Consider the following 26,110-nt stretch of genomic DNA (forward strand, 5'->3'; position numbering starts at 1 on the left):
GGGCTTGGAATTGTCAGGAGATGTTGTGTCCCCGACCATAGTGCCCGCAGGGGAACATATGGGGAAAGGCGGTCCCTTAGGTATGTTGGACCCCAGCCATATAGGGCTTTAAAGGTAATGGCATAAGTTAGGCATAAGTTAAAGGATGGCATAAGATGCGTAATTTGCAAAAAGCAGCCACTCTTAATTAAGCTTCCCCCCCCCCCAGAGTGGGTCTATGGAGCAGCTTCAGTGTCTACATGCATTTCCTCCATGGCCACATGGCACCTTCCTGGTTTCAATTCAAAAGCATAGCAATCACTCAAAAAGTTTCTCAAGCTTGGACAAAAGTGGCCTCAGAAGCCGGTCATGTGGGCTGTCCAGCTGGTATAGATTCCCGGTTGATTTCCCTTTCTATGGTTTTGACTACCAGGCCCATAAAGAGAACTAGAGTAGCACCACTGTCACCATATTGCACCAGAAACAGTGCTGAACTCTTTGAAAAAAATGACGCACATGGGTCCTAATGCTTCTCAAATACCTTGTCTTTTCAGACATACATTATAACATAGATAGAGACAGACAGACAGGTCAAAATGGTAGCAACTCCAGTATGCAGTTGGTACAGAACTCCTTCTGAAAATTTTGTATCTCACTGAAGGTCAAGATGTGAGGATCCCCAAATGGCACATTACAGGGAAAGTGGAAATGTAACATCATCCGCACCCTTCTGTGTAGGAAGCAAATAATCTGTCAGAGAGGCCAGAGAATTTGTTTCTCTGAACGAAGGTCACTCCTACTCAATTCTGTGGGTGGGGGACAATTGACATTTCCCTCTGCACTAACTATTCCAGGAATATCAGATAATGGCAATCAGGGTTTGCCCTTCTTGCCCTTACTAAAGCACTGGTCGATTTTCCTTTGCACAAATCAGAGCTAAAAAGGTTAAGAATACAGTCTCACAGCTTGTTTTCAAGCATAGTTCATCCCTACTTTTTGGAAATGACTACAAGAAAAGGGGCAAGAACATGTTCACATCTGACTTCAGAAAAGAAAGGGAACGGCACTATACAAAAAAACCCTCCTCAAATTACAAAATTAGGAGAGAGTGTCAAGACAAATTTTCTAGGACAGTATATTGCTTCTAAACCTGATCGTCCAACTTGTCAGTCTTCCCTTAAAAGCACAGCTGGAAGGAATATTGGTATTGCCCCCAAATCCTCTTTACACAGCTGATTTCAGGATTCAAGCAGTGACAGCCTGTGCAAGCCAAACTTGCTCCAGCTGCCCCCACACTCCTCTTGTCCATCCCCCCCCCATTCAAAGCACCATTCACTTCCTTCCTGTGCCATTTTAAGACCCAGTAAATTTCATGGCCCACACATTACCAGCATACCCAAAATGGCAGGTGTCAGGAAGCAGCAACACTGTAGTACTACTAGGATTCCTGAAGAGTTTAGCTTCATCTGTCCACATACTATACCCCAAAGTGATCCCAGAAAAACTTAGGCCCTACAAGAAAGCTTCACAGACAGACCTAACTGTCACCTCTATATAGAAAAATATGTAACGCTTAAATAGAAAATACCTGGATAACTGGGCTAAAACAAATAAAACGAATTTCAATGGGGATAAATGTAAAGTTCTGCATTTAGGTTGGAAAAATCAAATGCATAATTATAGGATGGGGGAGACTTCTCTTGGCAGTAGGTTTGTGCGAAAAGGATCTAGGGGGTCTTAGTAGACCATACACTGAACATGAGTCAGCAGTGTGATGTTGTAGCTAAAAAGGCAAATTATATCACGCGAAGTGATGGTACCACTTTACTCTGCTCTGTTAGACTATTGTATTCAGTTTTGGGCACCACAATTTAAGAAGGATATAGAGAAGCTGGAACATGTCCAGAGGAGGGCAATGAAGATGGTGAGGGGTCTGGAGTCCAAGTCCTATGAGGAAAGGTTGAAGGAGCTGGGTATGCCTAGCCTGGAGAGGAGGCAACTGAGAGGTGATAGGATAACTATCCTCAAGAACTTGAAGGGCTGTCATTTAGAGGATGGTATGGTTTTCTGTTGCCCCAGAAGGTCGAACCAGAACCAACGGGATGAAATTAAATCATAAGAGTTTTCCACTAAACATTAGGAAGAACTTCCTGACAGTCAGAGTGGTTCCTCAGTGGAAGAGGCTTCCTTGGGAGGTGGGGAAGGTCTCCTTCTTTGGAGGTTTTCAAACAGAGGCTAGATGGCCATCTGACAGCAATGCTGATTCTGTGAACTTAGGCAGATCATGAGAGGGAGGGGCAGGAAGGGTTGCATCAGTGCTTAGTTCTTGTCGCCCTTTCTTACATCCCCAGGGAAATGCTGATCTTCACTTTTAGGTCAGGAAGCAATTCTCCTCCAGGCCAGTTTGGCTGGGGATCCTGGAAGTTTTTTGTCATCTTCTGGGCGTGGAACAGTGGTCATTGGGGTTGTGGAATGGGAGGTATTTGTGAATTTCCTGAATTGTGCAGGGGGTTGGACTAGATGACCCTGGAGATCCCTTCCAACTCTATGATTCTATGACCTTATTACAAGGCAGCTATGAAGTGATCTAATAATCTAACAAAATATGAAGTAACATTACTAATAGAGAACAGGGAGAGAAAACACCTTCTTCCTTCCCGCTCTTTGCATAAGCTGCATTTAATCTTCAAGTGATGCTTCCTATGAGTAGAGGCAATAAAAACATGGGATGAGATGCTTTTTAACAAAAACTGGAGCTCCAGGAGGAAGGCAAAATATCAGCAGCGTTTACAACGATCCTTCCACTTACTGTTTCTTTGCGTCTTCAAATTTATGTAGCTTTTTCCGCAGACCTCCGGATTTAAAACCTTGACAGTGGGCTGCCGAAGCTCCTATAGTTACAATATCATAATTCTGATCTAAATGGGACAAGAGGAGAAAAAGAGGGAGATGTTAAAGGAAAATGCTTGTAATTATGATTAATACAAGTGACAAATGTAATTTCTGATCTGGCGGAGAGATGCTAAGCCCACACTAATGCTCCTTGTGGCTAGAACTATGAGAGGGTAGGCAGAAAGAAATCAATCCTGGTATGTACACCAGCAGGGCCGCCGGCACAACTGGCTATCCTGCCAGGATCACCTATTAATCTTATAGCCACTGAACAAATGCTAAGAATATGTTGTCAAAGGCTTTCACGGCCGGAGTTCATTAGTTGCTGTAGATTTTCCAGGTTGTGTGGCCGTGGTCTTGGCATTGTAGGACCTCACGTTTCGCCAGTAGCTGTGACTGGCATCCTCAGAGGTATAACACAGAAGGATGGAGTACTCTCTGCGTCAAGGTGAGAAGAGTACACCATCTTGACACAGAGAGTACTCCATCTTTCTGTGTTATACCTCTGAGGATGCCAGTCACAGCTACTGGCGAAACGTCAGGTTCTACAATGCCAAGACCACGGCCACACAACCTGAAAAATCTACAGCAACAAATGCTAAGAACTTTTTAAAATCAACTCCAAATCCAGCTATAAGACAACAGCGTTAAATTCTGAAATCCACGCTTTCCTACTGCAAGAAGACCTGTGAAGTGATTACATCTGACACTGTAACAGTAGCCCACTCCATTCAACCATGTGTTGATTCTCACATTTTTCATGAAGGGCTATTGGAAATCCCATCATAAGATACAAGAACCACTCATTGCATGAATGTCCAGTTGCATGGGCAGTCCTCCATGCTTTCATCAGCCATGTCCATTAACCAGGAATATGAAAAGTAATGAGTCTAAAGATCCTTTACCTAATTCAAACAGGAAGAATGTGTTGATACTACATAAGTAAATCAACAACCAGGGACTTGGACTATTAACCATGTCCACAGTTGCCGATCTACTTTTATGATATTAACATACTTTATGTTTGAATTATGTTAAAGATCTTTAGAAAATGTTGGCAGGACTTAAGTAAATCATTAGCTATGGATTTGCATTCAGATCAACTAGCCATATGAGTACGGGGGCTTCAATTAGGGAGGTTCTACATGCACATTCTTGTGTGGACATAGAGCTCCCACTTCCATTGAAGTAGACGGGGGAGGCCACTGAAATCCAGCAATAATATATACTTCAATGGTAGTCAGAAAAGCTACATTTTACTCATGTATCCTATTTTCTGCAACTGAAAACAATGAACCAATAGCTTATACAATGACGCCCTGAGAAGTCTACAGACCAAAGAAAACTATGGGAAACCCTGTCTCAGAAAATGCCAGCCATTATCAGCATTATGCAGATAAAGAATTATGAAACTTTCCTACCAAGCACAAATCCCTGATCCTTGGGTAACAGAGATTTTTATAAACCCTTCAGCCTACCATGATACTGTGGCCATGCTCTCTTTCTAACCAGCAAGCATCATCTCAGATGGCCCTGTCTTTCCTCTGTATGTTTTTCCTGGGTGTCCTGTTCAGACAGCAACAGTATCCCTTCACCAGTGTTCCCTCTAAGCTGAGTTAGTGTGAGCCACCTCACAGTTGTTTAGCCTCCGGCTCACACAGTTTTGTCTTAGCTCTTACCAACAATTTTAATATGATATACGCCAATATGTGAACAAGACAAAATACCTGATCCTGCATCGTCCTGGACTCTCATTCGTTGAATATGTAAATTAGTGGGAACAAATTCTAGCTTTTTGTCAGCTTTCAAGCTGCTTGCTTTGAATGATGGACCTGAGGAAATGGCACGGAGAGAGCAAAACACACGTTTAGTCCACAGAAGTACAACTACTAAGGAAGGGAAGGGCAGTACCAAATTTCAGTTCAGAAACTACACAATAAGACCCCCAACAACAGTTAGATTTCCCAGAAGGCCACTTTAAAAACTGAGTCTGGATATAGAGGGGGGTTTTAAAGCTTGCAAGCAAGGCATTTTTAAATTAATTTTAATAAATCAGGAAGTACATATCACAACATCAAAATACCATATTGATTAAAAACAGAAAACCATCAATTCATGGTTCTTTTAAACTTATAACGGCCAATGGCTATATTTAATAAACTATTGACTGACTGACAGAAAACTACCTAACTAAAATGAATTAATTCAGTAACTTGTGCAATACTCCTAGCATTTATAATTTCAATGCTACACTAATACGCTGACCAGAAAGGATGACTCTCTTGTGGGGGAGTCATCCCCACTGACCAGGATACAGAGTTGAGGCCACCCAAGGTGGCCTGCTTAGAAGCCCTGTTGCCAACATACAGGCCAAGCTTAATGGTGGGAGGCCCGTGATCAGAGCTTCCCTGGCTGGGGGGAAGGGGGAGTCAGTCATCAGGTGTGTTGGAACCCAATTCCAATTGGGACCATTGGGGGAGGGGAATTGGTTTTAAGGTCAGTCTCTCTCTCTCTCTCTGCAGAACCCATGTACACAGCTTCCCAATAAGATTCAAAAGAGTCCGGTTTTCCCTCCTTTCCCAATAAGGACTTGCAGGCAATATGGTGGTATATTAACGGAAGGAGAGGTGTGTATCCACCTCCACACCCTCTACCCTTCCTCTAGTAATTTGCATTAGGGCAGACGGAATACTAGACAGAGAAGAACCCAACATACGCAATAATAGTCTATTGCACTGACTGTCTGCCCATGTATCCATGCGTGCACAATAGGGGCGGGGCTCTACTAAATGCCTAGGGGATACTATATGCAGGAGTCCTGCATCCACTATATGAATAACCTGTGCCAATATTTCCTTAAAGTCGACTTTTGTCCTAGAGAAAAGGCAAATGATAATACAGGTTATTAGAAGTAATCATACAACATGGATGAAGCGTGTAATTCTGTATTCAAGAGAACAGATATTGGTTACCTTTGTACTGATGCAGATTTGTGAGGTTTTCCTGGTAAGTTAGTATAATTGTTTGGTACTGCGTAACTATTTGCCGACGAAGACTTTCCCAACAAGGAGACAGCTCTCCCAGCTCTTCAAGCTCACAAACCCTACCAAAAAAACACACCAACAATTAAGCTTCAGCTAAGCATAGCTATGTATATAATCAAAGGTAAAGTATCCCTCCAACAATATAAGAGTTGCCTTATTTATACAGAGATTAAGATGCCAAGACCTGGAACAGTTTCCTGCTGGCAAGTCAGCAAAAAAACCCCTAAATTTCTATTAGCCGTGGCAACAATAATAGCCACATACCTAAAAAGCTGCACAATGTGCCTTTGTGGCAAAACGTAGATGACAAAGGTTCCTGTTTGAGTTTGTGATGGGTTGTTTTAATAACCCATGACAACACAGACCTTGACATTCTGTATTCTTTTTATATTAGATTACACTTTTATGACCTATGAACCCCGCCTGAGCCCCCATGTACCAATGCCATTTAAGAAGTTTTTGTTGGCCCTGACGGAAAGTCTGATGATCACGGACCGGCAGAAGGGCACGCACATTAAAAACCAGAGAACTAAGACATCCCAATTCCCAGCCAATAAACTGGGTTGACAATTTTACTTTCTGGAAAGCTCCTGTGTCTTTAAACGGTATTATGTCTGGCAGAATTCACCAGGCACAATTTTTCCTAGCATGTAAATACAGTGATGGGGAATGTCCAAATATAATCTTCCCCTTTCTTCCCCCTGTTTAAAATAGGGTGCATTTCTTTTCATGCTTATGCAGTAACTGTCACAAAACATCCTGCGTAGTAAAAACTCTATATTCTGTACATTGCAACTTCAAGCTCCCTGCTAAGAGCTAAACTGTATGAACCCCAAGCTGACCACAAAGAGTATAAGATCAGATGCAGCAGGGGCAGATAAGCTGATGGCAACATCAGAGCTTGTGGAATACAGAACAGTGCGGACGGTGCATCAACAGCAGAGAACGCTTCAGTAACACATTCAGTAACATTGGACCACAGTAAGAAAATTTTTATGCTGGCAGATCAGAATTCTTAGATGCAGCACAGCTATAGGGTACAAAACCTCTATGGGGAACAGTAACATGTGGGGGAAGAAGAGTAACATGTGCAGCACAGCTATAGGGTACAAAGCCTGTATGGGGAAGAGTAACATGTGGGGGGGGGGGCAAAGCAAGATTTGCATGCCATCAAAACACCCTTCTAGCCCCTGCAAAATCAGCTGCATCAGTGCAAGTCCATATGCGCTGATATGTTGTCGTACAGCTTACAGCAGGATAATAGTCAACACTCCCCACAGCCAGACTGATAGCCTGACTTGTCTTGCAGAAGATCCTGGAAAGCAAGCTTTACTGCACTCCAGTGACCAGGCTGTAAAACAGCATTTTGCTATACTAAGGCTGACTGGAGCAAAAGCTGTGGTGGGTGGGGGACGAGAGAGGGAAAATAAAGGCTAGGGCAGCTGATGGTAGCCTGCCAGCTGAAGGCAATAAGTTTAAAATGTATTGTTCTAAAAAATGACACATGCTTGGTGGGGTGAAAGTGGGAGTCATTGGCTCCTTGTCAGCACTTGGCAAAGATCACTTCTCACTTGTGTGGCTTCCTCAAGCTCTGCTAAAGCTTATCTTCTCCAGCCTCCTTCCAAAATACTGAATCATTTTTTCCACTCGAAAGCAGCTTTCTTTTGTTCCTCTTTGTGCTTATGGTGCATACAAACTCTGTAAAGCCTTTTGTGCAGAGAAGATTGCTTGTTATATTTTAATTGCATTAGCATGCCCAATTAATTAGTACAAGTGGGGGCCTGCAAGAAACTTGGGGGAGCAGCTATCCCATCCCATCCCATCTCTGCTTCTCCCCCTCCCCGCCTACTTCTCTCCCACTCTTTCTCCTCTTCCTGCCACCCCTTTTCTTTCTCTCTCTCTCTCCCCTCCATGCCTATCATTTCTTTTCTGCCCCCACCCCATCTCCCTTTCCACCCCTGTCATTCTCCTAGCCTCCCACCTACTCCCCCCCACACACAGCAGCAGTGGCAGCAGCCTCTCTCCAGGAATAACAATGGATTGCGCAAATTACAGAGATCAGTTCCTCTTAGGATTGCCAGCTCCAGGTGGAGCCTTGGGAGGATGAGGTTTGAGCTTGGAAGTGACCTCAGCATGGTATAATACCATAAACTGCACCCTTCAAAGCAGCCATTTTCCCTGGGGAAACTGATCTCTGTCATCTGGAGGTCAGTTGTAATTCCAGGATATCTCCAGCCCTCACCTGGAGGTTGGCAGCATTAGTTCCCTTGGAGGAAATGACTGCTTTGGAGGGTGGAATCTATGCCATTATATCTGTCTAAAGTCCCTCCCTGTCTCAATCCCCACCATCTTCAGGCTCCCTGCTCAAATATCCAGGAATTTCCTAACCTGGAGTTGGCATCCCTATCTCCTTCCCACCCAACAGCCAACCTACCTTTATCTGCTCCCCTGTTTTCAGCTTTCTGTCTCCTTTTCCCCTGCAGCCTCTACTGAGGAAAACTATGGTCTTTCTCCACAATGGGGACTAAAGCTTATTCTCTCCTCCTTTTTATCCACACAACAACCCTATGAAGTAGGTGAGGCTGAAAGTATGTGACTGGTCCAAAATCACCCAGTGAGCTTCCACAGCAAGATGAGGATCTAAACCTGGGTCTCGCAAACCCTACTCTGAAGCTCTGGCCATTATCCTACATTGACTTTCATAGGGTGGCTGCTGTTGAACGGTAGCAAGCAGCCAGGCCTAGTTGAATCATGCAAGTCAGGTGGTATCAAATCAGCCAGAGGGTGCTTCTAGGCCTAGGTTTGCCAGTCTCTAGGTGGGGCCAGGAGATCCCCCAGAATTACAACTGAACTCCAGACAACAGAGATCTGTCCCCCTGGAGAAAATGGGTGGTCTCGTTGGCATTATATCCAGCTAAGGCCTCTCTCCTCTCCAAACTCTGCACTCCTCAGACTTCACCACAGAATCTCCAGGTATTTCCCAACCTGGAGGGAGCAATCCTAGTCCCAGGCCTGGCTCCAAAATAGGCCTAGAAAGTGCCCTGCCCCCTCCCCCTGCCCTTTTAACCCAAGTCCCCTGCTATTTAGCCATTCATACTGCAAGAGGAATCCTCCCCAATCCCAGCTCTAGTTCTGCTTTTGCTTCCTGCCCTCTTCCCCCACTCATCATCTCTCTCTGTCTTTCTGGCTATCAACCAGTCTATCTCTCACTGTCAATGCCTGCCGAGGCCACTTCAAAAGGTTTAGAGGGGAAATTCAACGCTCCCTCAGTTTTTCTTTTTTACTTTTTGGATTTTTCTTCAGACCCATTGAGCCCCCTGAGTCTGTAGAAAAACCTGTTGGAAGAGAGTGTGCCCTCTGCACAAATAAATATCTGTACACAGAGGAGACAGTTGAGAATTAGATATACAGACAGAACAAATGCATAAGCTGGGAGTTCCCAACCTTGCAACGTCTGTCAGAAAGAAGTGGGTGTTATCACAGAATGGCTGCACTGAAAAAGAAGGAGCGTGGAAAGGGTCATGACTCCGACACCAGGAAACATATTAGCAGGCAACTGGGCACCCTATTGGGGACCACTGAAACCATAAGTTAAGACTGTCGTCAATTATTAGTGCCCTAGAATTAGTTTTGCTAACAACCCTGAAAAGTTAAGGGCTGCGTTGGACAATACTTCCTTCTCACTCTTCTCTCTACATGTGCTGAGAGACTGATGTTGAGTTCTTCTGTTTCATCCACTGGCCATGCGTGTTCCACTGGACATCCAGGCATGACTGTAAATGACTAAAGGGAGAAAAATCCAATGCATACATGCCCAAACTAAGCACACAGTTCCTAGACTGCATGAATAAATTCTATTGTGCTTTTTTGCTTTGTGTGCATTGGATTTTATGTCCACGTTCAACAGGAAAGGCACATTAGATCCCAGGGCAAGAAGATGCAATCTTGTTCCCACTGCAAATAGAAGAAAAATATCATCCGATCCCAGTGGTACTAAGTCCCTCTGTTTTTTCCAATTCATTATAGAGTTAACATTCAAGACCAATCTTCATGTGGAATTCAACTTGAAAGTCTACTGTAAGGTAGGGTTCTATGCGCACCTGACAACAAGCCTTTGGACCGTACTAAATCACCCAAGATCTATACCTCAGACACTGTGAGTGCTCTTTCAAAACAATGGGCAGTATTATCTGCCACTGGCAACTGTCTCTGTTGAAAATATTGGGATCACTTTAAGCTCAAGTCCAAGTGCCTGTCTTTTAAATATTATAAGGCATCTCTCAATGGCTGCTAGCAAGGGTACAAATTTCCTTCCAGGAACCCATAGCAATGGAAGATAGTTCCCATTAGTAATGGCTTCATCATCCACTGATGCCATAGGGTTATCTTTTTTAAGCAGTGGAGACGTCAGGTCTCCAAATGGACAATAATGCCAGAGAGAGGATCCTGAACATATTTTGTCATTTGTTGATCTGAGCACAACTTTTCTGGCTATTTCAGGCAATGCTCACTTCTCCTCCCCTGACATGACCAGGCCCAGTGATTCTGCAGTGCTTTGAGAAAGAAAAGCACTTGAAAGATGGAGACTCCTCTTTACTTGTTGATTATTTTCAACAGCCTAGGGAGGCCCTACGCTTCTGGAAGCATGAGACAGAGAATGACATACTATTAGGGTAGCAAGAGGACTCTGCATCCTCCCAACACTGAGAAAGAGGTGGAAGGGAAGCTTCAGTCTCATCTAGGAAGGAAAACCATGACACGACAAATATCTAAACAGGATTTTCCTTCAAAGCTGGAGAAATTCACTTCAGCTACCACAGGATTTTCCTAAACACCATGAGTTATTTATTATTAGCAGGTCAACACTAACATCCCTTTAGAGAATGAAAATAACAGTTCATTTGATAGTCAAAAAAACTATCAACTTCCTACAAGGGGAAATAACCTTGATCTGCACTGAAAGAGAAGCCTTTTTGTATTGCTGTATTCCTGCTTTATAACATCTAGTAATCGCTTTCCTATGAGATTATGATTCATGTCGCAGCCTACTACAGTGCAACCATATCTTGTAGGGCTTCTACTACCCTGCATACATGGTCATCACCTACTCGAGAAACTGCTACTCAGTTATAAGTAGCCTAAGGTGTGGGATGTCCTGTTCCAAAAATTCTATTCCCAGGCCTAGCCAGTGTTCCTCTTTTCCTCCTCCTTCAGCCCACTGGCAGCTGTTTGGCTTTTCTGCTACGCTCACAGCTTCTCTGCTCCTTTCTTTAAAATAAATATTTCAGGAATATTTGGACATAACTCAAGGTGAACCAGACATATATATATATATATACAACTAGTCAAAACAAAGTAATGAACCAAGGAAATAATTATCGGGCCCCTTAAGGCGCTAAGCAGAACAGGGAAAAGCAATGGGCAACACTAGGAACGACTATTTGGCCTGTTTACAGTAGAATTCATGACCGGCTTTGAAGTCCACTACATATACTTGTGAGTAGAGATGGGCATGAACTGAATCACAAAGCAAAATTCATCACAAATCTTGTCCTGTTCATGGTTCGCAAACCGAAGTTCATGAGGGTCTACCGTCACGAACTTCCACAAACTTTTAAAGCAGTTCACGGCAGTTCATGAATAGCCACAAAAGCCACAAAAACAGCTGAGCAGCAGGGAGGCACTCCCAGATGCTCAGCTGTTTTGAGCTGTCTTGTGAAGTCCCTTTAAATGTTAAAGGGACTGCACAAGACAGCCCCAAAAAACAGCTGAGTAGTAGACAGCGTTCCCTTTAAGCTGAGTTAGTGTGAGCTAGCTCACATTTTTTTAGCCTCCAGCTGACACATTTTTGTCTTAGCTCTGGAAGGATGGCTCCAGAGCAAACTAATTTATGCAGTAGCCAAATCACCTCTTCACAACCTTAATGCCAGTAGCTCACAAAGTAGGACTTTTTGCTCACAGGACTCCATAGCTTAGAGGGAGCATTGGGTTGCTCCCTGTTACTCAGCTGTTTTTTAGGCTTTCTGCAAACCCCGTTTAAAAGGACTGCAGTCCCTTTCACCGGGGTTTGTGGGGCCACAAACTGGGTAAGTTTGTGAATGAACCTCCTGGTTCATGGTTTGGTCATGAACCACAAACCAACACAAATGGCATTTTCCAGATTCATGCCCATCCCTACTTGTGTGTCTGTGTTTTACTGAGAATACACATCATTTTCCACACTGGTGGAAACTGATGTGTAGAAATTCAATTTCCGGTGACATCTACCAACAATGTATTTTTAGCGTAACACTGGCTAAATCAGTTTTTAACTCAACACTAGCGCGTTCCAGACTCGTTATGTAGGCAAGCCCTAATCTGAATTAACGTGGTCCAACAGAACCTACTGGGAAAGAGGCCAACTATCCGCAGACCAACCAAAATACCGAAATCTTACTGTAGAACCCAAGTAGTCAGGTTAACAGATCCCATGATGCCAAAGACAGAAATCAAAGTTTCTACAAAGCCATACTTATAATATTTCATCATCTTTTACTCTTCAATAGAGCTAAGTAACAGTAGTAGATTTTGAACAGAAATCCAGGAACCATTTCTCATTAAATATTTACCTCCTATGTTTTTACAGAACTGCACATTACCAGCTGAATAATGTAATTGCAAGAGCAGCAGTTCTCCTTGCAGGCTATCATCATACCAACTCAGTTCAGACATCACACCAGACATCAGACCCAGGGTATGGCTAGAATGTACACAATCCAGCAATCTTACAGAAGTCAAAGCAGACCTGGTCAATGATTGGATAGATTATCCTGGAAACCCACATATCCTGCTTGAGTTCCATGGTGGAAGAAAGGTAGGGAAATTATGTAATAATACAAATAAGTACAGTTTTAGAACATGACCCATGCCTTAAGGGAAACCATGCTTTGGAGTTGCTTATCTGCTTTTATTCTGTTTCCATGGTGCATGGGTTTCCAGAAGTGAAGCTGCAACTAAGGTTTGTCAACTGATGCAAAACTAATTAGTATAAACCATGACTTTCAACACCGGAGGTAGACTGGGGCATTACAGGGTAGCAGTAGCCAGGGGTCAGTTGGAGTCAGAGCACAGGGGAGCAGCGCTCCGGGAGTGAGGAGCCGAGGGGGCGGGCATGACCAAACTCCGCCCCCTGCTCCCAGCAGCCCTCACTCGAGCGACAAGGAAGCAGAAGAAGGTAAGTTGCCTGCCCGACCCCTTCTCGGCTTTACCAGGCCGAGTGGAGGCATGGTGTGGATGTTTTTGAGGGGAGGGAGGCGGCGACGGCGGAGGAGAGCGCCAAGGCTGGTGACAGCTTTCATAGCCGGCCGGGAACTCTATTTGCTCAAAAGTTACCTTAATCTTGGAGAGTTAATTGAAACAGCTGCAGAAAAGTTAGATTAACTGCTTTTTAATAGAGGTTAATAGTTGAGATTGGCCTGCTTATCCTGCTATATCAGATGTAATTCATATGTACATGCTGACTGGATCATTTGCACTTGTGTTGACGATCTTATACTTAGTTAAGAACCAATCACTTATCAAGATAATAATCACATGATTATGATAGACCAGATTTAGAAAAAAAGATTGATATTTTCCCATAAAAATGCATTACTGTGATACATCAATCAAATTTCTCTCGATGGAAGTCTCAGAAGAAGGCTAGGGGAAATTTCTGCATGTGTAACTTGGGCTAAAACCTGGTTTGCTTTTTTGAACTATTACTCGCTATAATGTGATTAAATAATGCTAGGAACGTTAATAATTTTAGCACTTATTCTTACAGTAATTTCAGAGGTAATTTTTACATGCTTGTATTTCCTACTCTCTTGCATAGTAAAGAAAACAATTTATTTTCTCAATAAAAGATAAAAGTCTCTAGAGTGAGTATTTAATAGGATATATGATCCCTTACAAACCAGAAGTCGCATTATTGAATTCAAAGTCTCTAGAGGTTCTCGGTCTGGTTTGCTGGTTATAGTTCAAAGAACCAAACTCACCCCTTTTAAAATTGCTGCATCCAGATTCTCTAAACCTGTTTTGCCCAGAGCTAGTTTGGTGTAGTGGTTAAGAGTGGCAGGCCCTAATTTGGGAGAACTGGGTTTGATTCCCAACTCCTCCACTTGCACCTGGCTGGATGACCCTGGACTCGTCACAGTTCCTCAGAGCTGCTCTCTCAAGAGCAGTTGTCTCAGAGCTCTCTGAGGCTCAACTGCCTCACAGGGTGTCTGTTGTGGGGAGAGGAAGGGAAGGAGATTGTAAGCCACTCTGAGACTCCGTGTGAAGGGCAGGGGATAAATCAAACTCTTCGTCCTCTTCTAATTGGATGGGTAAGTAACCTCTCATTACAACAATGCTCCAGGAACAAACTGAGTGATCCTGACAACACTACCAGCAATACAGGAAGGACTCAGCTCCGCCTGGCCCATGGCAGTGCGGGAGGAGCCAACAGATGAGCCCATTCCCATTGCCAACAGCACTGGCTGGATCTGAGCGAAGGGGCCGGCTGAGAGAAATGCCGCTGGGGATCTCAGCTCAGCTTGTTCTGGCTGCCTGTGGTCTTCCAGGGCAGCAGCCCACTAGGGAATTCCCTGGTATGTTAAAGGCCCAATCAGTCTCCATCAGCTGTCATTTCCAATCTGGTTTGCTGGCCAATCACAAACTATGGTTTGTCTAGTCAAGCCATAGTGCAGTCGCCACAATTTGGTGTGATGCCTGAAATGAATCCTGTTACACAATACATGAAGAGCCAGGTTCTCTTTCTTTATGTACACGAAAAGCAATGGGAATGACAATTAGACGCAGTCATCAGATCTGGAACATTCCTATTTCTCACCATAAAAGCACATGATATGGTAATGTCATGAACCCATACACTTGTAGGAGACAGAATGAAGTTCAAGAATTTGGGTCACAGTCTGCAACCACTCCTCCCCAACTGCTTATAGGCTAGATATCAAACAATCAGTACAGATAAGTTCATATTGAAATTCCTAATGGAGGTCAATTAAGCCCTGGTACAAAATAAATCACAATACAATCTGCAGCGAAACTCAGCACAATGTGAACACAGGACAAAAGTCTTCACAAACACAAATTACAACCTCCAGTTTTAACTAGCAAATATATTACCAGACTCATCAAGTAAACCGCTGAGAGAAATTGTTATGGGAGTGTTGACCTTTGCGAGATTAATTTAGAAACGGCTTACAATAGAAGCAAGAACCTGGGGAAATTCTCGTGATGAACGTAATAAAAACAAGAGAAGAAAAGCAGCTGCAACCCATTTTATATAAAATATCCCTCCACAACACTGAACTAAAGATGATTCCCTGCAGCTAAGACTCCCCCTCTTCCAAAAAGTAAGCCCAGCTGGGGAACAGCAGTTCTGGAGGAGGCATATGCGGGGGGAAACCGGCAGGCATGGGAGGGTGAAGCGCCTCCCCCTCCCAACGATTCTTCCTTGCAAGGATCTCCACCCCCTTGCCCATATGTGATCTTGGAAAATGTGGGTTTTGGAACATACTTGGCAAGAGTGAGCACAAGAGACTCTGCTGTTACACTGTACATACGGCTGCAGAATATTTACAAAACAGAACCTCGGGTGACTAAATTGTAACTGCCGTGGGGATGCAGTCACTGCAAAGCTGCATTGCCTGGAACGATCTTACTTCCTCAACGAATTCAAAAGCACTCATTTCACACACATAAAGCAAGAGGGGATAACATCTCCTTGGGGTTTTTTTTTGCTTTACCTTGCAGCATCTTCTTCAAGCAGCAGCTTCACAAACTGTCTGGGGATGTGCAGGGACAGCACACTCTCTGCCATTTGCTCCAAGATCCTCAGATGGTTCCCGTCAGTGGTAGGGAAACGATACATCCGACAAATGGCCCCTCCAAACACTAAAATATTAAAATGTAAGTATTTCATTTCAAAACTGGACTTACACATTCCAATCCCTTAACCCTAAAATAATCCAATGAACCAGCTGATTCATAAACCAGCTGATGAACCAGCTGATTCATACACAAATCCTACTAAATGTGCAAATTTAACCCAGTGAGATATTTATGCATCCATCTGTCAACAAAAAGCAGTTTTAAAGCATCTGTATACTGAACGATAATTATGGCCACACTTTTGTGTGTCTGGGCAGCGATATACATGCTTGTAGTTCCCCAGTGGTTTACTGGAATCACAATGGTGAAGCCAAATCATAGGATATGTTCTCAAGGTTCAAAGCTCCTCCACATAACTTGGCCTGATTGTCCCCAGGAACTCAAGCCCCAGAGAGAAAGAAAAATGTTACCACAATCACAGCAATTAAAAAATCTGATATAGTTTGTTACACAGCAGTCAGCATGTAAGGATGATCTTAGATGACTCTTTTAATGGAGGAGAGTCAAACTGGGATTTAAAAAAATCCTTCTCATTACTCTGTAACTAGGATCTTTTTATAAGTGATGTGATGAACTTTTGGCTGAGGACAGATGTAATACAGGAAAGGAATTCACGGCACGGACTCTTTCATACACCCAATTTACAAGGTACTTTGTCACCCAACGAGAGAATGTGGAGCAAGAAATGGTGCAAGAAAGGTAGGAATGATGTATCAGAATTCAATTTGCTGGTTTTCCTGAGACAGCCAATAATATAAAAAGAGAGCTGGCAGTGTTCCTAATGATGCAAGCCCACTTTTACAGTATGTCAGTCTTCAGCAAGAGATACCTCTGTGGCCACTAACCTAAGGGCTATCTATATGCAGCCTCACACATTTCCTGGGATCCTTTTTCTTGCAGGCTGCCCCCCCTCAACCCATCTTGAAGATTAGGGGACCCCTCAGAGATCCGACTATAGCCATTAAAAACAGAACATTTCCTGCGCACTTCTAGAACATGAGTCTTTTTGATTACATCAACTGCTTGCAGTAGTAACTAAGACTGACTTTCCACTTTGTTGTTTCTTCTACTTCATTTAACTAGTTTTGGAGAAAATCTTGCAGGACATTTTCCACAGAAAGTATTGTTTGTATTGTAAATACAGTAGTGCTACTCACAAAACAAATTCATCAGATGGACCTCAAATCAGCAATCTACCCCACTGCTGTAACTTATGCATGGTAAGCACTAGTTAAAGCTAGCACAGACATGTCTGGTTTTATACCATCAAGACCATGAAGCAGAAGACATCTGAAGATTACATAATTACATATTTGAAGATTCAAGTGGTGGAATGCTTACATGTTAAACCAATTATTTGTACAGGAAGATACTTACCAGATTTCAACAGTGCATCTTTCCGTAATGAAGCATATTTGGATCTTATTCCTAAAGATTCTGTTAAACTTTCATCAACTGGAAGTACAGTCTAAAGAAAACATAAACATTAAAAAAAAACCATACAATGTAAAACTTCATGACCAAACCCATATAAGATATGATCTTGACTGAACTTTAAACAAAATGCTTATTTTTTACATAATGGTCAATTATTTCACTAAATCCTGCTAATTTTTAGCAAGCGAAAACAAACAGCTTGGCAGATGACAATTGTGCCACTATGATGGAACTCATGAAATAGATTTTTGTAAGTTCCAATTTTTGTGGTGACTATTACTTTTTTTAAAAAATGGAACTAAAGTTGAAGCTTACTTCTGAAACTATCATTTCATGATGTGTTCATTAGAGTGATGGGGCAAAAAGTAAAATTTCTGGAAATATACCTTCATATCTCTTCTAGTTTTATTTCAGGACCAGAAATAAAATGTTGGGAAGCCAGAGTGCAGCAGTTAATATGTTGCTGGACTTAAGACCAGGGAGATCCGGGTTCAAATCACAGCTTAACCACGAAGCTTAATAGGTACCCTTGGTGAGACATTCCTACTCAGCCTAACTGAGCTCACAAGGTTCTTGTGAGAATGAAATTGAATGGGAAGCAGAAAACAGAGGAGGGATATGCAACATTCTGAGCTACCCGGAGGAAGAGAAGAATAAAATATGGACTCTAGGCAGTACTTTACCTTAGACTGTAGGAAATTCCTCCGGCATAAGTGGCTGTTCCATTGGAGGAACACCCACTAAGACTTGGAGGAAGGCTTCAAAACTTTGCTTAATGGAATGGCTGTAGTAATTACAGATTTGAATTTGGAAGTGAGAAAACCCAGCTTCAAAACCTTAGTAAAGGTAAAGGTTTCTTGACTGCTTGAAAGCCAGTCAAATCCGACTCTAGGGATGCGGTGCTCATCTCCGTTTCCAAGCTGAAGAGCCAGTGCTGTCCAAAGACGTTTCCGTGGTCATGTGGCCGGCATGACTAGATGCCAAGGCGCACGAAACACTTGCTCAGATATAAAGTTAAATGGTTAGCTTTGGCAATGCTCAGTCTAACCTACCTTACACATTAATTTAAAACACAAAAAGAAGAAGAAGAAGAGAAGAGATTGGACTTATAACCCGCCCTTCACTACCCAAAGGTGTCTCAGAGCAGTTTACAACCTCCTTTCCCTTCCTCTCCCCACAACAGACACCCTGTGAGGTAGGTGGGGCTGAGAGAGCTCTCGACAGAAACTGCTCTTTTTCAAGAACAGCTCTTATCAGAGCTATGGCTTGCCCAAGGTCATCCAGCCAGGTGCAAGTGGAGGAGTGGGGAATCAAACCCGGTTCTCCCAGATTAGAGTCCGTGCACTTAACCACTACACCAAACTGGCATCCCCCGCAATGCACACTGTACCGAAACAAATGTAAATGATCATAACCAGAATGAAGATGGGTAGCCATGCTAGTCTGTCTGCAGCAGCAGAAAAGAGTAAGAGTCCAGTAGCACCTAACAAAATCTGTGGTAGGGTATGAGCTTTTATAGTACCTGAAGAAGTGAACAGTGACTCACGAAAGCTCATACCCTACCACAAATTGTGTTAGTCTTAAAGGTGCTACTGGACTCTTACATGTAACCAGAATGGAATAGTTACTTGACCTTACTTAAATAGAGTCTAAATCAAAACAAAATAGAAGTTTGTTGCTCCCCTGCACTGCATATGCATTTTTTTAAACAAATAAAGCTAGTTTGCCTAAAAATTACATGCCAATTCACACAATATTTTCCCCCCATGCAAGCAGTATAACCCTGCAGGACAAACCTTAACACATAAATAGGACCTGCAGCAAATTCATATAATAACACAGCACAGCTGCCAGGAGTATAGGAACTGCTGCTGGCCATATCCATGACTGTTTAGTTAATGTTATTTGCCTGGAGAACATTTTTACAACTCACACAAGGAAAAAGTATTGTGTAAACTGTTCCCTAAGGATAGCTGAAAATATGTGGCCAAAATCTGTGGTATGGGGAAGACTGTGTATAAGATTGTACATATACAACATTGTCTTGAGATGTATGTGCAGTGTTCACACTCACCCTTCCATTGATAGTGTCAGGAGACCTGGTCACTGGAGGCCTTTGGTCCGTTTTTTCTTCCATCTGCCATCCTATCACCGTAATGTTGCCAACGCGGTCACTTTCAGCAGATCTGCAACACACAAGTTGTTGCTGTGTTGGTGTGCTTGACTTGGCAGCCCAACAGGATTATCAGTCATAAATTACACAGCATATGCCTTTGGCTGTGGACTGTACTTCTGATACTAGCCTCTGCTCATATAACCCATAACAGCCCCTGAAGTTTACACTCAAAGTAAAGATAGGGGGTTCAATTTCAAATCTACCTTTAAATTATTAAAATGTTCATAAGGAATATTTCTCTGCAAAGGTACATGTTTGTACTAAAATCCCTGGATTGTGCAAATTATTTATTACTGTAATAGTATACATGTGCATGGTACTTCACAATCAATATAGGCACAAAAATAGAACTCCCTGCCTCAAGGACCATACAATATAAATCTACATGTCTAAAAAAAGACTACAAAGGGAGGAAAGAACTAGAAAGAGGTAGCAGGGGACGGAGATAAGCATGCCAGAACTGAGTTTCAGTTTGGAGTGGAGAACGTGGGAAGTTAAAGGGCTGAGCCAAAATCAAAGGACTATGATAAAATGTGACATTGACTTACAGAGAACGAAAGACTCTGATGGTATGTAACCCATTTTGTCAGCTGCAATTTCCTAATTGTTTCTTGGAAACACTTGCAATATATATTCTGGACGTACTTTTTTAAAATGGGAGAGTGCTGACTACAGCTTAGAAGTCGTACGAGGAGCTACAACTGTATAAGTATAATTTCATTAGAATTTTCTTGTAATTTCATCTTGTACCTAGTTTTATCACATGCATGCAGTTTTTCTTATAGACAGAGTATCGGTCTACCAATATAAAAAAGGAACAGACACATGTCTACATGATGGTAATTATGTTTTTAATTAGCTGTTATCAACGTCCAGTCTGTCATGTATTATATTGTCAGAAAAAATGTTTTGTATTTTTCTATAGCAATGTACTTTTGCTTCTGAAGAATTTGTCCAACGAAACGAAGTACCATTCCGGAGTCTTCGTTACATCTTTATTACGTACCACGTATTACATTTTATGTCTCGTCCATTTTTTTAGATATACTGTATAATTCCCTTGTGTGTAATGTACTTATTGAGCATCTTTCTATGTTAAGCATTGTATTTGTTATATTGATTTATAAATTGTATTATTTAGCGTTTTTTTTCCTCTCAGCTTTCTTTCTTCCACTACAGCTTAGAAGTATGCATCCAAGCTAACCTTCATATGAATTTGAAATTTATTTCTGCAACCTTCTGAAGCCATCACAGTGCCTTGCAGGCCTCTTTTTCTTTCACCAAACAGTATTACAAAAGCGTCAGTTTGGGATGGCGCATGAGGAGCTTAAACGTTCTATTTGATCAGAGGCCCAAAAAAATAATTAAAATTAAAAGTGTTGAATTTTTCTTTTCGCTACATTAAATGTTTTCTGACTATTAAAGACTTCCACCCACCTCCATTTTCATGAGTGCACGAGTACACAAGCTGTATAAATAACAAATCTGAATAACAACATACAGTGTATAAATACATTGAGGGTAGTCGAGTTTTGCCCCTGACCCAGATGGCCCAGGCTAGCCCGATCTCATCAGACCTTGGAAGCTCAACAGGGTCAGCCCTGGTTAGTACTTAGATGGAAGAGCCCCAAAGAAGTCCAGGTTTGCTATGGAGAGGCAGGCCATGGCAAACCGACCTTTGTTCATCTTTTTGCCTTCAAAACCCTCCCTACAGGGTCATCACAAATCAGCTGCAACTTGATGGTACTTTCCACCACCAGAAGAGTCTTTGCAATTCTAATATCCATTTTGTTAAAATTAAAATACTTCTGCACAATAACTTTCTAAGCATCTCTAACCTTAAACCCTGTTACACACCTTACGTTTAAAAATTCAAAAAACCCTTAGGCTGGGAGAAGCCTTGATTGGCTGTGCAACAAAATGGCCAAACTTTCCCGAAACAGGCACAAAAACAAAGTACAAACCTTAGTGTTAAGTGCAACCGATGGTTCCTCTCCTGAAGTAGCTCCTTTACAGTGAACATCACAGAAACCAATAAATACATCTGGGGAGGGGGGAAATAAATATGGTCAATGGAGAGGACATTTAACATAAATTACTTACTTTTCTATTTATGAACCATCTCTAAGGCTTCAATAGGACATTTGAAACTAGAGTGTCTTTCTCTACATCCCCCCCAATCACTCTCTCTCTCTCTCTCCCTCTCTCACACATATAATCTCAATATATAAATATATAAAACCTGGGGTGGGGAGAAGAATCACAGGAGGGAACAATTTAGAAATCCCTCCGACTTGTAAAATCCCCCTCCCTTTACTCAGTGCTCACCTGCTCTGGCCTGGTTTCAGTGGAAATGCATGCAGAAAGAGTTGACAAAGTGGATCTTCCCCTGCACTTCCCCTTATGCAAGCTGTGAGCCAAAGAGGGAGGAGGCAATTTTACCTGGTTTTCTGCTTGTCATGGTAATGCCCTGTTCTGTGGTACTTTTTATTTTATAATTTTGTGAGGCTCTCTCAATCCTCAGGGAGGATCTTCAGGACAAACAGCCAGGCTGCTTGAAGAAGGGAAAGGCAGGGAAAGGCTGACTCCATCGAATCTTTCTGCAAGCCTTTCTGTTGGATCCACCCCTCTGCACTCCTAGGGCATATTCAGTCGTCATCGAGTTGGGTTCATGCCCACTTTTGAATAATTAAAAAAACTATTTTTCTGCATCTTCCGAGAATATAAAACCCTCCCCCCGACTATAGGTGACCTAGTTTCCCACATTTCCCCCCACATCGTTTTCTATAGCGCAAAAATGTAATACGCAAGTGATTCTCCAACTTTATGAAATTCTTCTAAACATGCTATACTTCTTGGGTCCCACTAGCAAGAACTCCACACAAGGTTCCCCCCGCCCAACATAAAATGCAGGTATCTCACATCAGTCAACACTGACAAAGTTTATATTTTATTTTTTAGTACTTCTAAATATACAGCCTCCCAGAGCCTCCTCTCTCAGCTTACCCCACTGTTCCTCCTCCTTCCTCCTGGCCTCAAGACCCACCTGAGACAGAGTCATGATCCCCTTTTGGGTCCTAGCCCACAGTTTGAGAACTTCTGTATTACACACACACAGGGCTATAAAGAATTCTTTAAACATAAATATTTTTTCTTTAGAAGTCAATATGAGCTTCCCTACCTCTCTACCCACCTACCTCTCTGTACATTTTTCTTTGGTGGTGTAGGAGTAAGAGTAATGAGGGGAATGAAGGGACCCCTAAAATTTGACTTATTTTAGTATGTTCATCTTAGATAACTCTCTTTAAATGGCTACCCGTCAGATAGATTGATTGCTGGCCCACAAAAGCAAGCCACTCTGGGGAACCCTCCCCCCCAGGTAACACATAGAATTGTGAAGAACATGAATGGAAGAGGATAACAGGACTTACAGTTCCCTGAGATCTATCTTTAACATCATATACAGAAAGTTTTATTTGTGTCATCTGGTTAATAAGAGAGTCTTGAAAAAAGGCAATACTGCTTAGAAAGATTGGATTGCTTGTTCCCTGCAATTTAAAAGACAACACACACACACAAGAAAGTTAATAGAGACAACCTGGAATCAACGGAAATAAGCCACTTTTACATCTGCTTTGCATCCACTTACCTCAATAATTTCTGTCTGAGCATGTTTTGTCCAGAATGCCTGAGGAGGTGTGGTTACACTCACTGCTACAAAACTATTTGGCTTTCTATCTAGCGACGGAGTAAGCAGCTCACTGCAAGCTACAGGAAACCAAGAACATAATTTTTTTTAATAACCTATTGAGGCACTTTGATGCAAACACAATGTGCAAAGAAAACCAAAATCTGCCTGCTTTTTCCTTGCCTAACATCTTGTTCATGGACAATCTTTGTCTTGTTAGAAATAATACAAAAGAATCTAGAGAAGTGGTCTCCAGCACATGAAGATCTCTGGCACAGTGTTTTAATGTACCACACAACTCTGTTCCTCCTACAGCAGAATAGCCCACAGAGAACAAAATATTCACAAATATGAGTGCCTTCCCATCTAAGTAGTGTAACAGTCCCACTATAATGCAAGGTACTCAGCCCAAAGACAATCCCCCAGTCACTCACTGCTTGGCAAGGATGGAGGGAAGGATCAGTGATTCTCTGTCATCTTGATGCTTGAGGGGGTCAACAGTGGGAGGGCTTCTAATGTCCTGGCCCCACTGGTGGACCTCCTGATGGCACTTGGTATTTCTGGCCACTGTGTGACACAGAGTGTTGGACTGGATGGGCCTTTGGCCTGATCCGACATTGGCATCTCTTATGTTCTTATGTTCTTATCTTTACACACTGGTAATTTTTTTCAAAGCCAGGCTTGTAAGCAGCCACTGGCCCAGTTGTTGGCGGCAAGTAAGAATTACTGTCTGGTAACTAGGCAGGGATTTTTTTAAAAGAACTGGGAAAAGGTTGAGCCTCATATTTCAGGCTGTCAAGATGCCACAAATCATATGTGAAGGTAGCCAAGTCAACTGAGGCAACAGCAACATTTGTAAATTTATTTGTGAGGCCAATTAAAGCAATAAAAACTCCAGAAAAACCCAGATTACTCTGTTCAATCACAGTGCTCTTTCAAGATCAATTTGCAGAAAATGGGTATAGCTGAAGTTTAGTTCCCCCAAATATCACCCTTGCTTCCCTCCTTTGGAAATAACTATGTCATCTGAAACTCGCTGGGTGGAAGGAGAGAGGTGCTTTCTTCCCAATGAGAAGTTGAGGAAATTCTTTTATGATTTGCGCACGCAAATCACAGATCAGATTGGATGAGTTTTGTGCAGTCTACTTTTTGTTACTGCTGTAGGTTTTTAATCCTATACTTGGGATCTATTAACAGTTAAGGCATAACAAAGTTAAGCAAACTTGAGTATGTATCCTTACTCAACATTGTAAGATGCACCTGTTGAATCAGACAAAGGTCCTTCTAGTTCAGCATTAACTGTAGTGTGCCAAGTTAAGTGATCCTAGTTTCTTGGAAACAAGCTAGACTATCATCATGTTTAAGGAAGAGCTTATTTATGTACAACGACCATATAAAAACAATCAAAATATTAAAAGCAGGAATGAAGAACAAAAACTACATCACTTACCTAAACTAAATTCTAAAATTGGCTCATCTGGATCTTGGATATTTCCTACAAATTACAGAAGTCAAGTCAAATTGCTTTTATTAAAACAGAATGAAGCTGTCATTTGAAAGAGCAATGTTTCTCTTTCATAACCCTTTTTTGGGAAATTCAAATGACCCTATTTGTTTTAAATGCATACAAAAATATATGAGTAGAAGAAGAACCACCATGAAACTTGTTCCGTACAGTACTGGGGACTTTGAAAAGTATTGGGGGTTTACTATTTGAGATGTACGAATCCAGACTGCTTTTGAAAAGTACCAGAGGCAATTTATTGTTTTGGGGGGGGGGTGTCAAAAATCCCAGTCACTGTGTGCAAACACTTGGATCTGCATTTAAATTAAAAGGTAAAGGTTTCCCTTGCTCGAAAGCCAGTCGAATCCGACTCTAGGGTTGCGGTGCTCATCTCCATTTCCAAGCCGAAGAGCCAGCGCTGTCTGAAGACGTTTCCGTGGTCATGTGGCCGGCATGACTACATGTCGAGGCGCACGGAACACTGTTACCTTCCCACTGAAGTGGTACCTATTTATCTACTTGCAGTTTCTTGCTTTCGAACTGCACGGTTGGCAGGATTAAATGAAAAGGCAATATTTAAAATCTACAACCCTGATATGATATTCTTCAGTAAAAGTCTTAAGGCAACACTTAATGGAGAGGTTTGACAAAAACCTATGAACTCCTCTCTGTATAAACGCACAGTCTCAAACATGCTGCTATTTGTCCTGCCCTGAAGTTCTTTTACCACATTGCTCTGTCCTCTTAGTTGCTACCTAGGACTCAGAGGGGGGGAAACCCCTGCTTTATGCATCACCAATATTAGGGGGGAAAGCTGTATCTAAAAGACTGGAATTTCAACACACAAAGAATTTTAATATAAATATGAAGGCACAGATAGAGAAAAGATGCTTACCCGCCAAAGACATACCAAGCATGTCAGAAGTGACATCAATTGTCGAGGCCCGCTGCATACTTCGGGATTTTGCACCGTGGCGGGGGCTCTGTTCTTTCGCTGACATGTTGTCATGGAGAAGGTGCTTCTTCTCACAGGTTGATCTCAGCAATGTCCTGGTGTAGCATCAGAGCACTTTGCTTGCAGCTCTTAATATATCAGCATGCTAAAATGAAAAAACCCAATATTATTTATTTAATTCTTTTGTACCCCTCATTTTTCACCACTGGGAACTCAAAAGCAACTTACAGCATTCTCCTCATCTCCATTCTGTCCTTACAATAACCCCATGAGACAGGCTGGGAGAGTGTGACTGGCCCAATATCACCTGGTGAGCTTCCCTGACGGGAATGGGGATTCAAACCTGGGTCCCCCAAACACTGATACTCTTAACCACTACACCACACTAGCTCTCTTTGAATTAGGTTCCAAGCCACATACATTTAAAGTCCTCATTCTACTCCTGGGAAGTTTGAAAAGATTTGAAATGACAGCGCTAAGGGAAAAAATTACTGACAGGACTTTAGTTTCAATGGAT

General features: G+C 42.3%; 1 protein-coding gene across 3 annotated transcripts in view; it reads right to left on the minus strand.

The window, feature by feature from the left end:
- Positions 1-26,110, minus strand: part of INPP4A (inositol polyphosphate-4-phosphatase type I A) — a 135,949-nt gene that overhangs the window by 46,362 nt on the left and 63,477 nt on the right. For all 3 annotated transcript variants that reach the window (XM_015411201.1, XM_015411200.1, XM_015411199.1), the window contains exons 3-13: positions 25,534-25,738; positions 24,585-24,629; positions 23,096-23,214; positions 22,878-22,994; positions 21,411-21,490; positions 19,345-19,456; positions 17,211-17,301; positions 15,689-15,836; positions 5,844-5,974; positions 4,599-4,703; positions 2,789-2,897 (exon numbers count right to left, since the gene is read on the minus strand). In XM_015411201.1, the coding sequence (XP_015266687.1) occupies positions 2,789-2,897; positions 4,599-4,703; positions 5,844-5,974; positions 15,689-15,836; positions 17,211-17,301; positions 19,345-19,456; positions 21,411-21,490; positions 22,878-22,994; positions 23,096-23,214; positions 24,585-24,629; positions 25,534-25,639 (1,163 nt within the window). In that variant the 5' untranslated portion in view covers positions 25,640-25,738. The remainder of the gene's footprint in view (positions 1-2,788; positions 2,898-4,598; positions 4,704-5,843; positions 5,975-15,688; positions 15,837-17,210; positions 17,302-19,344; positions 19,457-21,410; positions 21,491-22,877; positions 22,995-23,095; positions 23,215-24,584; positions 24,630-25,533; positions 25,739-26,110) is intronic.

Source organism: Gekko japonicus, unplaced genomic scaffold (assembly GCF_001447785.1).
Source record: "Gekko japonicus isolate JY-2015 unplaced genomic scaffold, Gekko_japonicus_V1.1 scaffold1123, whole genome shotgun sequence".
In the NCBI taxonomy this organism is placed as follows: Eukaryota; Metazoa; Chordata; class Lepidosauria; order Squamata; family Gekkonidae; genus Gekko; species Gekko japonicus.